Here is an 18890-nt window from a genome sequence, read left to right as displayed (position 1 = left end):
TCTTTATTTTTTTTTATTAAGTTTTCTAATTTTTTTTTCCTATTCTTTCATTTTTGGCCCCTAAAATCATTTTAAAAATTAATTATATATAAAATATTACAAATTTAAAATGTACTAATTTTAAAAAATATATATAAAACTTAGTTAATTAAAAATATTGGGAACAAATGAAAGAATAGAAAGTAATTTAAAAAATATATTAAAAATAAATAAAAATGAAGGGAATATGTGTTTTTTTTTGTAACAATTTAGTTTTTCTTTTTAAAAAAATAATTTAAACTTAAATGTATTTAAAATGAATTTTAAAAAAATTTAAAAGTATTTTAAGAATTAATTAGAAAATAGATTTTAATTTTTTATAATTAAAGGACACAATTTTGTAATTGTAAAAGTTCAAAAGTAAAAATGTTAATTATTTTATTCAAATATTATCAATAGTTTCAATAATAAATTTTAACAGATAATATACTTTAGGGCATAATCTGACAGTGTAAGGGCACAAGTGATAAAAGTTCACATATTTATTCTTTAAAATACTTTGCTCGTAAACTGCTCTGTTGAGCTCTGACAAAATGTTTAAGCCTTACATATTATTTTCGCGGAAGAAGAAAGAAAGAAAAAAAAAAAACTAAAAACACTTGCACACCATTCGTTAGGGTTACGTTCAGAGTGTGCGTGATATATAGTTATATATGTATATGTATATATATATATATGACTTAATCATTTCTCTCTCGCTTCCTCAACCAATAACATCAGCTATGGAGACAAACGAGTGAAACTAGACAACCCTGTTTATCCTCTTCGACTTTGCTACCGCGGAGGCTCGTTGACGTAATCCAGCTCCGGGAAGCGGCGCCGTTTTGTAGTCACCCTAACAGGCTCAACTTCGTAACTGCAGCCGATCAAATGAGGAAAATTCAGCTTTGCTTTTGCGCCACGAATTTTGAAAGCGGCTCGGTCGTAAGCCAGCGCAGCGTCCTCCGCTCTCTCATAAGTCCCCAGCCACACCCTTGAGCCGTTCTTTGCTGGGTCTCTTATCTCAGCCGCGTACTTTCCCCATGGCCTCCTTCTGACGCCCCTGAAATGCATCGCCCTCCGCGGCGCTTGCTTCTCACTCGCCATCGCCGCATCGGAGTCTCCAGGGCAGCTAATTACATATGGATCAGTAATACTACTGTTACTACCTCCATAGGTCAGCATGTCCTGATCGGAACAGCGCTCGCTATGTTTGAATGGAAGTTCACTGTCATTTGCGGTGAATGCGAGGCCATTATCGGAACTCGAAATATTCGAGCTTGTCCGCGAAGCACTTCCGAAGCTGTTGCTTATTGCCGGAGCCGGAGAAGCTGAGTCATCTAGAAGATGGTGGTAGATAGATTCTAGAAGAGCTAACTCGTTGAAGTTTAAGGAGCTTTTTGATCCGGGCATTTCTTACATATAAATTTATGCAATATGAAAGTACTAAAATGTTTGATAATTTGTAGAGCAAAATGTTGAGGTTTTAGGAGAGAGGTGAGAACAGTGATATAAAACAAACTATTAATGAGTTATGATTTGATGGTTTCGCATAAATATTTGCTAAGTGTAAACACGAAGAGGCTCTTTCCATGAAATTTCATTAGCATAATTTGCACATTTATATATTTGTCATTGATTTGACCGAATATCTCCCTAAATATAATATGTTTCTAACTCACGTGTAATAATTAATCTTTTTAATATTTATTTATTTTTCACATGTTGAATTTCTTTTATTGTATTTTTTAGAAAAAAATTTCATTTTCCTATATTTAATAACACGGAACGATGCATTATAATATTTTAACATTTTTCTAATGTAATTTATATGTACACATGTCGTTATTTGATTTAATTATTATATAATTTTAGTTTTTATGAAAATTGTGTGAATATATTGGATTCCGGGGAGAGAAAAGTCCTGTCCCATATAGCCTCTTTATATATGTCTATCCAATAAAATATTATATACATATATTTATATGGAATTTTTTTGGTACATCTCACAAAAAGAGGTGTATGGGCACACCTCCCACTACAATAAAAATGGGTTTTAATTTCAGTTTTTACACATAACAATATTGGAAAATACAAAAAAAAAATAAAATGAAATTAGAGCTTTTAAAAGAAATTCAACTCGCTTTTTGGTTTGGAGTTTATAGCAATTAAATTATTACTTCTGTTATTTAGATAAAATGAAGTTAAAGGGTAATAGGTGGAGAGACATTTTTGTGAGAAAACATTACGGAAATCGTTACTTTCGGTTTTATGAAAGATGCTTATATCCGCACCACTTCGGCTTCTCCCCCATTTCTGAAACACTGAAATCCCCCAAACAGAGAGAGAAACCTCCATTTCCACCGTGAGAAAAATGAGGGTTTTGCCATTTACCACAGTTTACCTCATTTTCTTCCAATTTCATCCATCAATCTTGTTAGAAAACTCAAATATATCATAGAAACTTGGTTATTATTTTCGGTTTTGAGTGAAAAAAAAAATTGTGTCTTGACAATGGTGACATGTGGTGGTCGGAAATACCCATTGTTTTGAGTTTTTCATCAGATTTTCAGCTTCTATACAAAGTTTTGAGCTTTGTACTAGGTATGGATCGGTAAATAGATGTTTACAAGATTATATATATTATTTCAGATTTTTTCATATTTTTTTATAATATATTGATAATGTATATGTGTTTATGGTTGGTAATATTATTTTAGAGTTGTATTTGATTATTTAAGAATGTATGAATCTTTAAAAAAAAGTGTTTGTGATAATTTTTTTATTAATCTGAATTTATAATATTAATGTATTACTAAATTTCTTATATATTTGATTTATTTTTGTATTTTATAATATGTTTTTATTTAGAATAATTATTTAGAAAACTGATGAAGTTAATATTTTGTTGTTGTTGAAAAAAAAAAGTTAACATGTTGTTGTTATAATATAAAAAGATCAAGTTAATATCTAGTTAAAAGAAATCATCTGTATAATACAGTTTTAATGTTTAGATATGTTGTTGTAAAAAAAAATCGAGTTAATATTTAGTTAAAAGAAAGTTTTATTTGTATAATATGCTTTATTGTTTGGTGCCAGTTATTATAAACTCAATAATTATAATATTTAATTTTGTTTGTATTACTTTTAGGACGGTTATTATTTTGGAGGCAATTTGGCTTTTCATTGATGGTTACTAGCTTGAAGATTAATTTTAAGGTGAGTGGGAATTTTATTTTTATTTATTACTATTGCACATATTTATATAATTATGGTTAAACTATATTGAATTTAGTGGAAATTAGTGAAATAAGTTCTGAGAAATTTGTGTGCTACGGTGGTATAAGAATGAAATTATGCATGCTGATTATTTTTTTTGTATGTTGTATTAATAGATACTTATGAAATTGGAATATGTTATAGAAACAGTTGAAACTCTGCCTAATTTTTTTTAGGATTTATTAATTGATAAAGATAGAATTATGCTTATGTTTGTTTGTGTTGCATTAATAGGTACTTATGAAATTGGAATATGTTATTGTTGACCCACGATTTGGCCAACTGACACGGAGTCAGAATATGCTTGATATGAATGAAAGTAATGAGAAGAATGTAATGACAAAAGTAAATAATACACAGTATTTTATAGTGGTTCGGCCCCAGGATCTGGTAATGACCTACGTCCACTTAGGTTGATATTGATATAAAAATCAGATGAGTGATCAAAGAACTTGGGTCCAATGAGTTTCACTAATCTCTGAAGAATAATACAATATTACTAGGAGAATTAGTATAGTCTCGAATGATTCAAAAGCCAAAAGTCCTCTCCCTTGAGCTATCTCTTGCTATTTATAGGCTCGAGGGGGATTACAAAAGATTGTTACAGATATTCTTTCCTGAATAATCGGATACTCAGGAGATTGTGTTAGATAAATTCGGGATTCACAAAGATCTTCCCATTAATGTTGCCTTGTATGCGGAACTATCGACCAGACTGGTCGCAGGTAAGACAGGTTCGCACTGCTTCTAATGTGTCTTCTGGTCGATACTCTAGTAGAACGTTTCCAGGTGCCAGCCACGTGTCCAGGAATCACTTGTCACGTCACCAATGCTAATTTTATGGATAACATTTGCCCCCCAAGTTTATTTACCACGAGCAGTAAATAAACTTTTGGACGAACGACTCTTCGGTAACCCCGCCTGACGTGTCAGAACCCTTCGTGTGTTCTTGAAAAAAGTAACCCACTTCTGTCTAATCATGTCCTTTCGGTTCCCCAGAAAAGATTTTGACGGCCATCCCGCTTCCCTATACTTTGAAAAAAGGGAAACTGATGATTACATCTTTTTAATGCCACAGACAAACTTATATAAGACATTCGAAGTCTTTATTTTCTTTTTACGCACGCCATCGTCTTCACTAGAAAACCTAAAATCCAAAGCTTTTATCGTTCTCGAAGACCGTTCCCTCTGTACTTTCAGGACCCCGTTCGAGAGCTCCTTGATCTCCGAAGACCCTTCTTCCATCTCCACGATTACTTTTCTTGGTAAGTTTTCGAATTCCCACGCTTCTAATTTTTCGTGGTGCATGCTTCTGAATGTGTACTGTTTGAGTTTATCTGTTTCTGATTTGAGACGCTTGTAGACAGAATATTTTGTAGGCACAATAGAGTTACGAGATAGTTTAAAATCCAGGATCATGCTTTTTAGGACGTAAAATCGAAGTAAAAATTCGATCTTTAAGCTAGTTGAAAAAAAAATTCCCGTCCTAAGGGGAGTTGAAAAAGCTTTTTCAGAAAACTTTTTACTTTCACCCTTTGATCCGTTTTTCAAACTATTCGTGAAAATTTTTTTAGCTTTTTGTTAGAATGCTGTTGTATAAAAGCTTAACTTTTATACTCGACCAGCGTTATTCTAAAAAGCTTTTAAAATTTTTCTATCCTCACCTCCCCATTCTTCTGTATGCAGACTTTAATGCCAAATTTGTGGGGAGGTGAAAGGCCTATTGACGACGACCTTCTCGCCCAGCTGCTCGAGGGAGAAGAACAACCAAATGACTGTGTCCACGAGATCCCTTTTTCGCGATCCTCTTCCAGACCCCATCCTTCTCCTCCAATGGCCCGTTCCAAATCTTCAGGCAAGAAAAGGCCCGAGTCTGAAAACAACCCAAATTCTCATGCCCGGCCTGATTCGCAGGCAAGGGCTCCCTCGACCAGTGGTCGAGAAAATCTTGTTCCTGACCCTAATATCCAAATTATGGCCCGCCCTCGCCATCAGAACCTGCCTGATGTCGAGTGGTATACTTCCCCGGCCATTTCAGTGACTCTTCGGATGGTTGCTAACTGCTTCAGAAAATTCCCTCTCACAGGGGTTTCCATTATACGTCCTGCCGCAGACCAGAGGGCTAACCTCCCCGGAGGTGCAAACAGCGCCTGGTCCCGATATCACCTTGAGGCGGGAGCTTATCTCCCTCTTCATCCCTTTTTTGAGGGGTGGCCAATTATTTCGGTGTCGCCCCCTTCAAAATAACTCCAAACGGATATAGAATGTTGGCCGCACTCTATATCCTGTATAAACTTAAGAAATGGCCAGAACCTTCACCCCACGAGGTCAACTATCTTTTTGATCTTAAGTCTAACCCGCAACAACACGGAACGGGTTTCTTCCATTTTTGTCACCAGGAAACCAATCAAGCATTCCTGAGTGACACTACGCATATCTCGAATGTGGGGCAGTATAATAAGGAGTACTTCCTTACCCCGGACATAACCAGCAACAACCTGGCCTTCACCCGAGGAGGTAAGTGCTTGTCTTCGACTGGTAGATATTTCTCATCGAGATGTTCCCTTTCACTTTTCTCAAACTGTAATCTGTTTTTCAGGCCCATGGTTACGTCCGACCCCAACACCGGACATGGTGTTGAGGTCCAATACCTTGGCCAGGATGTCCGATGCAGCAAAAAGCATCAAGATCCTGGTAACTGAAGAAAACTTGAGGCGGTCTGGCCTCCTGGCTCCTCGCCATGAAACTAGAGGGTCCGTGGTGGACGAAACCACTTCCGAGGGGGTTCCCGAGCAGCAACCTCCTGCGTCTCCTCGGAGGAGGAGGCCGACGGGGATTACTATTAGGGAGCCCACGGGCAATCCTTCCGCAGAAAGGCCTTCTGCTCCCCAAGGCAAGGGGAAACAAAAGGCCAAAGAGCCAGTTGTGGACTTGGAAAAGTCTTCTGATGAGAACGGTAACACTATTTTACTTTTAAATGGTTTGCCAATTCCCTGTCATTTGTTCGACGGGGAAGGTAACTTTACATATACTCCAAAATTAGGGCCAGACTTCTTCATGCCAGATAATGAGTATATGACTAATAGAGTCAATAGTGTAACGACCAGTAGTTGTAGCTCGGGTATTCACTTTGTTACCTCTTTTCAGTTGTATGATGGATTTTCATCTGCCTCTTATCTTATCATTTTCCTGTGTTTACTTGCATGCAGACATGGCCACTCCCAACATCTTTGACATGTATCAGGCTGAGGAGGAGGAGGAAGTTCCTCAACTCCACCGGAGGTCCAAAAGGAGAACTGGTGAATCCAGCCGAGGTCCTCCAGCCAAGAAGAGTTGAACAGAAGACCATCCCAAGGACGCGCCAACTGGGCAAACTTCTGCCCATCCACCAGCTCCTACTGAGAAGCAGACCCCTCTTGCCCCGCCAAATCCTCCGGCTGCGCCTACCAGAGAGGAAATTACTCGTGAAGAAGTTCTCGGGGCCAAACTCATGAGCCGTGCCCTTCGATCCGCCAAGGATCGCCTTGAACGCATCAGTAAAAGTGACCGCGTCAAGGATGCAATGGTCGAGGCTGAAAATATGGGGGCCGACCAGGTTCTGAACAGGACCCTGAATGAAATCTCCAGTGTGAGTACTTCTTCACTTCTTAAGCCTTAGTCTTTTATTCTTCACGGCAGGCTCTAACTTTTTCCTTTATTCACAGGCCTTGCTGTCTTCTATCACTGCTCGTACCCGTGTCCAGGCTTCCATTGAGCAGGCTAAGGCGAAGGCCACTGAGAGGCATCAGGTGAAGGCAGCTGAGGAGCTTTCGGCTGCAGAGGCTAGGCATGCCAAGGAGTTGGAGGCAATGGCTCGAGAGAGGGACGCTGCGGTGACTAAGCTATCAAAGGCTGAAGCTGCAAAGGAAGCTGCAATAAAGTCATGGCAGTAGTATCGAGATTCCAGCGTAACCCATCTTCGCGAAATCAAAAGGCTGGAGAAGAGATGCTCAAGCCCAAGGATGAGGCCATTGCCACTCTTGAAGGCAAAGTGAAGCAGCTGGAGGCAAGAGCGAGGACCCCCGCCTCTCCAAGCATTGTTGCTGTAGAAGAAGAAGAAGTTGTTGAGGACGCGACCAACCAGGATGCTGCTCAGGACCCTCCAGCCCCAAATGCCTCTTAAACTTTTCCCTTATTTTTTTCTTTCTTTTTGGCTACACGACCCACGGGTCGTGATGTAAAGACAATATATTTTTGTTTTAAACTTTGCTGCACGGGCAGTAAATCTTTTTCTTTTACTTGAACGGTTACATCCAAGCAGCGATGCTTGCGGTGTAAAGGCTTAAATCTTGATGCTATAATATCTTTATTTATTATAACATTTATCCGTATGACCGAACTTAGCATAGTACTTTGGCATGATTTAACAAAACATAAATTTTGAAAAATACTCTAAGTACTGTAGCATGCTTTCACTCATTTTGTTTATGTGTTTACATACCTTGCGAGTATGTTTTGCTATCGATGTGCCTTATATGCCCCCCAAGTGATCGAGGAGCTTTAGGTCCTTGGTCACTTTCCCTGACCATGGCCTGTTCGAACATTCCTGTTCGTATGAAAATTGATACTTGTAATACAGCAAAACAACACACGTAATGAACAAATACTTGTAAATGTAAATTCACAATGGTTGGCAAGAATGACTGGCTGCGCACAGTCCCTTATAATCTCGTATTAAGAATGGACTAAACATGTCTTTACGAGTGATTCTATAATAGAACCTTTCATATACGAGCAGTTAGCCATACAACGTGGCTAACCCTCTTTGCAAAACTTGTAAAAATTGAAATTTAATACAAGCCAGTCCTTTATAAAGGACTGTTTACTGATAATACTTGCGCACGTGTTCTCCATTCCAATAGCGTGGAACGAGATCTCCGTTTAAGCGTGCAAGTTTGTAGGTGCCTGGATGAAGGACTTCTTCAATTTGGTAAGGTCCTTCCCAATTGGGTCCGAGCACTCCAGCAGTAGGGTCGCGGGTATTTAAGAAAACTCGTCGTAACACCAAGTCACCGACATTGAATTTTCTTTCTTTAACTTTGGAGTTAAAGTACCGGGCGACTTTTTGCTGGTATGCAGCAACTCGGAGTTAAGATTTCTCTCGTTCTCATCGATTGAGTCTAGGGACTCCATCATTAGCTGGCTTTTCTGATCCTGGTCATAAGTCAAACGCCGATGTGAGGGGGGATCTATCTCAACATGCAACATAGCCTCATACCCATAGGCTAAGGAAAATGGAGTATGTCCTGTCGCTGTTCGGTGAGACGTTCTATACGACCAGAGGACTTCAGGTAACTGCTCTGGCCATGCTCCTTTAGCTTCCTCAAGTCTTTTCTTCAAGGTGTCCTTAAGAGTTTTGTTTACGGCTTCGACTTGCCCATTCTCCTGGGGGTGTGCAACTGAAGAAAACCTTTTAATAACTCCATGCCTTTCGCAGAAATCGGTGAATAAATCGCTGTCAAACTGGGTCCCATTGTCTGAAACTATCTTTCTGGAAAAACCATACCGACAGACAATGTTTTTAATGACAAAGTCGAGAACTTTCTTGGTCGTGATGGTTGCGAGTGGTTCAGCTTCGGCCCATTTGGTGAAGTAATCAACTACCACAACTGCGTATTTTACTGCGCCTTTCCCTGTAGGTAGGGATCCAATCAAATCTATCCCCCACACTGCAAAAGGCTGCGGACTCTGCATTTGTTTTAATTCGTTTGGAGCTGCTCGTGGAATCTTGGAGTACCTTTGACATTTATCACATCTTCGTACAAACCCCATCGAATCATCGTTCATCGTTGGCCAAAAGTAACCCTGCCTTAGAATCTTTTTTGCCAAACTCTGCCCCTCAGCGTGATCCCCGTAGAAGCCTTCATGCACCTCTTTCATGAGTTCCTTAGCTTTTCCTGGTGTAACGAACCTGAGTAACGGCATCGAATATCCTCTTCGGTACATTACGTCGTCGACCAGTATGTACCTAGCAGCTCGTCTTTGTAGAGTTCTGGCCTTGTTCCTATCTGTTGGCAACGTACCATTCATCAGATACTCCAAGAAAGGCGCCATCCACGTATCCTCCATCCGAATCTCCATACTGGATTCTATGGTTTGTATGCTCGGCTTACTCAGTCTTTCTACTGGCACGACGTTCAAGGTGTCAGCATCCTTTGCGCTCACGAGTTTGGCTAAGGCATCTGCGTTTGAATTCTGATCTCGTGGGATTTACTGGAGGGTGTACTTCGTGAACTGGGCTAGCAGGTCCTTTGTTTTATTCAAGTAGGCCACCATTTTCAAACCTCGCGCTTGATATTCTCCTAGGACCTGATTCACCACCAGTTGTGAATCACTGTAAATATCAAGCGTCTTTATGCTCATATCCTTTGCCATTCTCAATCCAGCGAGGAGTGCTTCATATTTCGCTTCATTATTTGATGCAGTAAAGTCGAACCTGATAGCGCAGTGAAATCGATGGCCTTCTGGCGTTATCAATATCACTCCCGCTCCAGCGTGGGATTCGTTGGATGAGCCATCCGTGAATAGCTTCCACGAAGGAGCTTTCTCTTGAGGCACGGGCGCTTTAGGCAGTTCGCACTGCTCACTGTCCGGGAGTTCGGTGAACTCCGCAATAAGATCGGCCAAGACTTGTCCCTTTACTGCTGTTCGCGATGAATAGGTTATATCGAACTGCCCTAGTTTGACTACCCATTTTAACAATCGCTCAGCCGCATCAGGTTTTTGGAGTACTTGCCGAAGGGGCTGGTCAGTTAGAACTGTGATAGGATGGGCTTGGAAGTAAGGACGTAACTTCCTAGAGGCTAGAATTAGGCAATATGCTAACCTTTCGATTGGCGGATATCGTAATTCTGCACCGATCAACCTCTTTCTGACATAGTAGACTGCTTTCTGTACGCCTTCTTCCTCCCGTAAAAGTACCGCGCTAGCAGCAACTTCGGTAGTCGCCAGATAAACAAACAATGTCTGTCCTTCGATCGGCTTCGACAAGATGGGAGGTTGTGCCATATGAGCTTTCAACGCTTGGAATGCTTGCTCGCAATCTCCTGTCCATTCAAACTTCTTGTTTCCTCTAAGTAGATTAAAGAAAGGAACACACTTGTCTGTTGATTTCGAAATGAATCTACTTAGGGCCGCGATCCTCCCGGTCAAACTTTGTACATCTTTGATCTTTTCTAGCGACTTCATGTCGATCAGGGCTTTTATCTTGTCGGGATTGGCCTCGATTCCTCTTGAATTCACGATAAATCCCAAAAACTTCCCTGATCCGACTCTAAAGGAACACTTGAGGGGATTCAACTTCATCTGGTACTTGTTTAACACATCAAAGCACTCTTGTAAATCCCTCACATGTCCTTCTGCCTTCTTAGACTTTACCAGCATGTCATCCACATATACCTCCATGTTTACACCGATTTGCTCCTTGAACATGTGGTTGACTAGCCGTTGGTAAGTCGCACCTGCGTTTTTCAGTCCGAAGGGCATTACTTTGTAACAATACAAGCCCGTATCGGTCCGAAAGCTGGTGTGATCCTCATCAGGGGGATGCATGCTAATCTGGTTGTAGCCTGAATATGCATCCATGAACGAGAGGATCTCATGTCCTGCAGTAGCGTCGACCAGTCCTTTGGGCAGGCTTTATTAAGGTCTGTAAAATCCACACAAGTCCGCCACTTGCCATTAGGCTTGGGGACCAGCACCGGATTAGAGACCCACGACGGATAAAATGCCACCCGGATGAACCCATTGTCCTTTAGCCTTTCGACTTCTTCTTTTAAGGCTCGTGATCTATCTTTGTCGAGCAGCCTTCTCTTTTGTTGCACAGGTGGAAAGGTTTTGTCTATATTCAGGACATGGCTGATTACTGCAGGATCTATCCCAACCATGTCTTTATGCGACCAGGCAAAGACCTCCTGGTTTTTTCGCAGGAATTCCACCACTGCGTGCTTCAAGGTAGGCTCTAAGTTTTTCCAAACCTTTATGACTCTGGTTGGGTCTTCTTTGTCGAGTTGGACCTCCTCCAGGTCCTCGACGGGTTCAACATTTTCTTCAAAATCCCCAAAGCGAGGATCCAAATCTCCATCCTCACTTTGGGCAACACCCTATTTGGTGACTTCATCACCGGATTTTGCTTGCGTATCAACTACCATTTGCAATCTATCTGAGGTAGTGCTCCTCGGCGTTCCACTTTTCGCCTTTGTGATTGAGGCGTTGTAGCACTCCCTGGCTTCCCTTTGGTTTCCCAAAATGCGTCCTACCCCCGCGTCTGTTGGGAACTTCATGGCTAGGTGCCACATAGAGATGACGACCCGTAGATCAACCAGTATGGGTCTTCCAATAACGGCGTTGTAGGCCGAAGGACAATCAACCACTACAAAAGTGGCGAGTAATGTCCTTGTTACAGGCGCTGTACCCGTCGTTACTGGGAGTTTGATCAATCCGGCTGGGGTGAGTCCTTCTCCAGAAAAGCCGTATATCGTTTGATTGCAGGGCTCCAAGTCCTTCACGGACAATTTCATGCGTTCCAGTGTTGATTTATACAGGATATTCACTGAACTTCCTGTATCGACCAGTACCCTCTTCACCATCATATTGTCCATCTAGATGTCCACGACCAGCGGATCGGAATGTGGGAACCTGACGTGTTGGGCGTCGTCATCAGAGAAGGTTATCTCTCCTCCCTCTGACCGAGCCTTTTTTGGTGCACGGTCCTCCACAGTCATCATCTCGATGTCCTGGTCGTGGCGCAGAGTCCGAGCATATCGTTCTCTGGCCTTTCTGCTATTCCCCGCGAGGTGCAGGCCTCCACAGATGGTTAAGAGTGTTCCAGCCACGGGGGCAGGCTGTAATGGTGGCGAGCGTTGGCGTGTGGGCGCCTGCTCGTTGCCACCCGGAGCTTCTCGTTGGGAATTTCCCGAGGCCCGTACGTACCTTCTCAAGTGTCCTTGTCTAATAAGGAACTCGATTTTGTCCTTTAACTGGTTGCATTCATTAGTGTCATGTCCGTAGTCAATATGGTAACGACAGAACTTGGTGGTGTCTCTTTTCGAAATGTCCTTTCGAATGGGCCCAGGTTTCTTGTAAGGCACACTGGAACTTGTGGCCTGGTAAACCTCTCCCCGAGACTCAACGAGGGCAGTGTAGTTAGTGAACTGAGGCTCATAATGATTAACCTTGGCTCGTTTGTTGTCGGAGGTGGAAGGCTCGTTATACGGCCGTTTTCCACCGTTCTTGCCATTACCGTTGCTGTTCCTGTTGCCTTTGCCGTTGCCACTAGGTTTGGACCCATTGGCGGCCTTGGCGGGTTTGGAAGCTTTCTTATTCTTGCCTGAGGGCTTTCCATCGTCGGCAATGGCTTCTTCAAGCTTGATATAGCGATCAGCTCGATCCAAAAATTCTTGGGTAGTTCTCACCCCTTCCTTTCAGAGACTCTTCCAGAGGGGAGAACGTCGTTTTACTCCTGCAGTTATGGCCATCATCTTCCCTTCATCCCCGACCGTCTTTGCTCCAGCTACTGCTCGCATAAAACGTTGGATGTAGTCTTTCATTGACTCCCCATCCTGCTGGCGAATTTTGACTAGCTGGTTTGCTTCGGTTGGGTGTATACGACCAGCATAGAACTGTCGGTAGAACTCCCGTACGAACATTTCCCAGGAAACGATGCTTGCGGGAGGGAATTTGAAGAACCACTCCTGCGCAGCTTCAGAAAGTGTTACAGAGAAGATCCTGCACCGAGCATCTTCGGACACTTTCTGAATGTCCATCTGAATCTCAAACTTATTGACATGCGAGACTGGGTCTCCATATCCGTCAAAGTTTGGAAGCGTAGGCATCTTGAATTTGCTGGGAGTTTTGGCGTTAGCTATCCTTTGTACGAAAGGAGTGCCTTTCCTCCTATCGTGGTCGATGTAAGAAGTCCTTCCCCCGACCAGCTGTTGCACTGCCTGGTTGAGGGCGTTTATCTGGGCCTGTACAGCGGCAGGAATCGCTGTGGCCTCCGTTCACGGGGGGACATTCTCGCCATGCCTCTCACGGCGATCATTGAGTACATCTCTCAGGTCCTCTTCTCTTCTCCGCTGCTCGCTACCCCCGAGCTGGTTGAAGACATTATTTTGTCTGGGCCGCCCCCCAGCATCCTGTCTATTTGGTTGGTCATCTTGAGGTACCTGGCTCCTGCCTTTACCTCTTTCTTCATTCCTCCCACTGGCATTTCCTTTGCCTGAGTCGGCCTCATTATATCCGTGGGCATCTCTGAACCTCGACTGGCTATGATGAGATCGACTGTTCCCTCGATGTCCATTCCTGGCTGAACCGTCCCGAGCGTTAGAGGGTGGCCTGCGCTGGTCGTGGTGTCCCTGTGCATCATCGTGTCGTGGGGGGCCCCGGACTGCAGAGCCTAACTCTGAATCCCTCCTGTTGCCAGGAGGGTACTGTCCTCTGTTCGGCAGGTTCAACCCATCATCCCTACGGCGTCTAGGGCTGCGAGGCTGATGCTCAGCCCTATTCTGCCTCTGTTGCAGGGGATTACCCCGAGCAGCTTGGGATGGTGGCTGTGCCTCAGGATCCGATGGGACATCATCATGGGGCATCTGAGGCTGCTCGGGCCTTTGCGGACTCGAAGGCTGGATCGGTGGGCTTGGATTAGGACCCCTCTGGGGTTGTCCATTCACCGGTTAGTCAGGCTGCGAGGTAGGTGCAGCCTGATTTCTAGCCAATAGCAAGGCTGTCTCCTGCCTTTCGCTCAATTCCGCGTGCTGCTGCTCAATCTCCTGCTGCTGCCGCGCCATAACTTCAGCGGCAGTCTCCTGACTGGCCCTCAGACTAGCCAGTTCCTCCTGCAACGCGCCCAGGGTACTCTTCAGTGTTGCATCATCCATTTCCTCCTCCTCAAAGTCCAGCTGTGGCTCATCCTCTGCCATGCTTGCAGGAGGAGGAGGAGGTGGCAGGTTTGATGGTGCAGCGGCGGTCGCCTGTCCAGTTTTCTTTCCAACTTTCGCCATTAATTTTCTCAACAACGTTAAATCAAGCTCTCAACGAAAGCACCAGAATGTTGACCCACGATTTGGCCAACTGACACGGAGTCAGAATTTGCTTGATATGAATGAAAGTAATGAGAAGAACGTAATGACAAAAGTAAATAATACACAGCATTTTATAGTGGTACGGCCCAGGATCTGTTAATGACCTACGTCCACTTAGGTTGATATTGATATAAAAATCAGATGAGTGATCAAAGAACTTGGGTTCAATGAGTTTCACTAATCTCTGAAGAACAATACAATATTACTAGGAGAATTACTATAGTCTCGAATGATTCAAAAGCCAAAAGTCCTCTCCCTTGAGCTATCTCTTGCTATTTATAGGCTCAAGGGGGATTACAAAAGATTGTTACAGATATTCTTTCCTGAATAATCGGATACTCAGGAGATTGTGTTAGATAAATTCAAGATTCACAAAGATCTTCCCATTAAGAACTATCGACCAGACTGGTCGCAGGTAAGACAGGTTCGCACTGCTTCTAATGTGTCTTCTGGTCGATACTCTAGTAGAACGTTTCCAGGTGTCAGCCACGTGTCCAGGAATCACTTGTCACGTCACCAATGCTAATTTTATGGATAACAGTTATAAAATGTAGAGTCCCAGAATTTACTTAGCTAGTTAGATAGTAGTAGTAGTAGTAATAGCTAGTATTAGTTGTAGTATGTTTTAATATGTATAGTTCCTTCATCTCTTTCATCCCTTTTTCTTCAATATCAATAGACTCACCCTTTCACAAATGGTTTTTAGGAGTGTTCCAAAGTCCCTATTTTGTCCTTATATCCCGGTAATTTTGGTAAGGAAAATAGGATAGAAATTCATATGTTATATGTTTTATATGTTATCTTATGTTATAATAAGTGTTATGATATGTATATTTGTAGGCTTGGGCATATGACCCATATGACTAACAAGCCCCAAATAGATTATGGGCATATGACCTGCTTAGCTAGTAGGACCCCAAATAGATTATGGGCATATGACCTACTTAGCTAGTAGGACCCCACTAATCTAATGGGCATATGACTTGTTTAGTCTATGGGACCCCAAGTAATAATGGCCATTATAGTATGTATGTGATATATGTGTTATGGTATGTTTTTTTTATGTTGCACTATGAATTTTTATGTATATGGCTATATGTTAGATTTTCCTTGTTGGGCATTAGGCTGATTCCTTTTTGTTTATATGTGCAGGAAAATAGGTCTTAGTGGCGGGGAAGGTTCTTGGAAGCTTAGAGAATGTGTATTGAGGCGGAATGGATTCAAGAGCCGAGCGTTTCGATTCGAGGATGTAGTTTTGTTTCTTATGGTTTTTACATGTATCTTTCCGCATTTTGTTGTGTAAATCTCTTTTTAATTATGTCATGTTTTGATTTTAAAACAATGGGATCCCATATCCTAACTTGAATTTTATGTAAGTTTAACTTTTATTTTTACAAGTTTCTTAAATAAAGTTATGGTCTTTTCACTTATAATTTTTATTAAGGATTAGTGTTTATGTATAGTTTTCGTTAATGGTCCAAAAGTCTAGAGTAGTTGGGTCATTACAGTTGGTATCAGAGCGCAATGGTTCCTTCGCATGAAGTTCTCCTCGATACACATACTCAAAGATCTGAATCTAACCGCCAATGTAAGTGTTTATGTTTTAGTTGTTTTGATTATGTGTTTAGTTAACATTTTAGCCCTTATGTTTTCAGTTAATAATATTTGTAAATTAGTTTATTTTTCGTTATTTATTTTATTTATTATCTTTGCATGCATGAGTGTTTTTAGTGAAAAGTTTTTTTTCCAAATAAATACAATTGTTATTTTTGAATGACATGTATGAGTTTAATTTTTTTCTACAATCATAATAAATAATAAATTTAATAAATAATGACCAAGTTCGGTGAGGGTGGATACAAATCAATGGACCGGGTTCTATATTGAGAGTTTAGGGGGCCATAGTAGTGGGAACTATTTTATTGATCCCAGCCCTCCCTCAATATGGTTAACTTTGGAACAACAATGAGTTTCGAGCCTGAGAATTTTTTCTAAGTTTAGGGGGCCATAGTAGTGGGAACAACGACGAGTCATATAGGATGATTAGAAACAGACTTAGTAAATTATAAAGATGGCTTATTTTTCTAAGTTTAGAAACAGACCCTAATCATAAAGAAGGCTTACATAATTTTTTCATAAGAAATCATAATTAATAGGTCCGAGTTATGTTTGCTTAGATTAAGTTTTTCCTTAGAGACTATTAGGATAAGTTCTAACATGTTCTCGACTATTAGAACTTTGTTGAAGATGTCGCTCAGAAGATTTTCTCGCACCAACAGAAACGCCTCCAGCGCTGCTCCGGTGAACAATGAAGCCCCTCCAGTTCAGAGAAGGGGAGTGCGTGCTACTGCCAGCCGCAACGCGCCGCCGCCACCAGCTGACAACACTGTGGAGATCGCCAGACTGCGACAACAAGTGGAGGAATTACTGCAGCAACAGCGACATCAGACTCAGACTCAGCCTCCACCTCAGCTACAACCACTGCCTCAGTAGATGGCTCAAGTACCCCATCAAGTGGGTCCTTATGGGGGATGGCCACTGGCGAACTATGCGCCATACTCAGCTCAGCACATGGAGCCAATCTATGAGCGATTTTGTAAGCAACACGCTCCAAACTTTGAAGGGACAACAGACCCCTTTGAAGTAGAATAATGGCTCAGAAATGTAGAACCGATCCTAGCGCATATGAATCTCGGCAACACAGATCGCATATCCTACGTTTCGTCTATGCTTAAGAAGGATGCTAGAATATGGTGGGACTTAGTTCAGCAGACTAACGATGTCACCACCATGATATGGACAAGATTTGTGGAGCTGTTCCACAAGAAGTATTACAACTTGGCAGTCATCGCTACAAGGGTCGAGGAGTTCGCTAGTTCGAAGCAGGGCAACTTAAAGGTAGTAGAATATGCTCGACAGTTCAACAGTTCAACAGATTAGCCAAGTTGGCACCAGAGTTGGTTCCAACTGACTTTATGAGGGTGACCAAGTTCGTTAAAGGACTTAGACCAAAGATTGAATTAGGGGTTAAGCTAGCAAACCCGGGAAATACTACCTATGCCGATGTTCTAGAAACGGCAATAAAAGTAGAAAGGCTTCAGGAGAATGTTAGTAAGGAGAAGGCTAGTAGGCTTGAGCCTAAACAGTAGGGTCAAACTCAGAATGATCGAAACAACAGCCGTCAACATAGCAATAGTAATAGTAATGGTCAGAAGAGAAGGCATCCTGATGATAAGTAGGCCAATGGTGATAAAAGAGCACGGACAAACGATGGAGGCAATAAGTCGGGTTATGTAGAATACCTGCAATGCTCTAAGGGCCAAAAGAAACATCAAGGGATGTTTCAACTGTGGTTAGGAAAGTCATCGAAAGAAGGAATGTCCATAGCTCAAGCAGAAGGAGAAGAGGGATTAAACGATGGTTCCAGACTAAAGTCTTTGCCTTGACCCAGGGAGGAGCCCATGCTAGTAACAAGCAGTTACATGTCAGATTCCTATCCTCGATAGTATATGTTCTAGTATCACTTGATTTGGGAGCAATATACTCGTATATCTCGTTAGGAATGATAGAGAAATTAGACAAACCTTGTAGAACTAGGTTTGTGACATAGTTGCCTTCGAGTGAAGTAGTCTTATCATCAAGGATAGTACAAGGCGTACCAAGCAAAATTGAGGACATAGAACTAGAAGGAGACCTGATAGAACTGGAGATTAAAGACTTCGACATGATATTAGGCATGGACGGGCTAGCAAGGCATGGCGTAACCATCGATAGCAGACGTAAGCAAGTGATGTTCGAGACTCCTGACGGTCAGAAACGATGCTATATGGGAAAATTTTTAGGACTACGTACACTGCTAATATCAACTCTTAAAGCCCAAAGAATGATAGAAAAAGGGTGTCAAGCATTCTTAGCTAGCGTTGCGTATGTGGTAAAGGAAACACCACAAAAAGTTGGAGACTTCCTTAATGTAAAGGAATTCCTAGAGGTATTTCCTGGAAACTAGCAGGATTGCCGCCGACTCGAAAGATAGACTTCATAATCGAACTAGTACCGGGCACCGAGCCATTCGCTATGGGGAGCACCGGTTCTATTTGTGAAGAAGAAGGACAGAAGTATGCATATGTGTATAGATTATCACGAGCTGAATAAGGTGACAATTAATAATAAGTACTCGCTACCCCGACTTGACGACTTGTTTGATCAACTCCGAGGGGCACCAGTGTTTTCAAAGATCGATTTACGGTCTGGGTATCATCAGCTCAAGGTAAAGGGAGAAGATATTCCTAAGACAGCCTTTAGGACTCGTTATGGACATTATGAGTTCTTTGTTATGTCCTTTGGTCTTACTAACGCACCAACCGCGTTTATGGACTTAATGAATAGGGTCTTCAAGGATTACTTAGATAAATTCATCGTTGTATTCATTGACGATATCTTAGTATACTCCAAGAATGAAGTAGAGCACGAGGA

General features: G+C 42.0%; 1 protein-coding gene across 1 annotated transcript; it reads right to left on the bottom strand.

The window, feature by feature from the left end:
* Window positions 1-503: 503 nt before the first annotated feature.
* LOC133780523 (ethylene-responsive transcription factor 13-like) lies at window positions 504-1514 on the bottom strand. Its single transcript, XM_062220212.1, has one exon. The coding sequence runs from the start codon at window positions 1429-1431 to the stop codon at window positions 814-816; it is 618 nt and encodes a 205-aa protein (XP_062076196.1). The 5' UTR covers window positions 1432-1514; the 3' UTR covers window positions 504-813.
* Window positions 1515-18890: the final 17376 nt, after the last annotated feature.

The sequence above is a fragment of the Humulus lupulus genome, chromosome 5, assembly GCF_963169125.1.
Source record: "Humulus lupulus chromosome 5, drHumLupu1.1, whole genome shotgun sequence".
Classification (NCBI taxonomy): Eukaryota; Viridiplantae; Streptophyta; class Magnoliopsida; order Rosales; family Cannabaceae; genus Humulus; species Humulus lupulus.
Note: the sequence above shows the minus strand (reverse complement) of the source record. Positions and strands in the feature narration are given on the sequence as shown.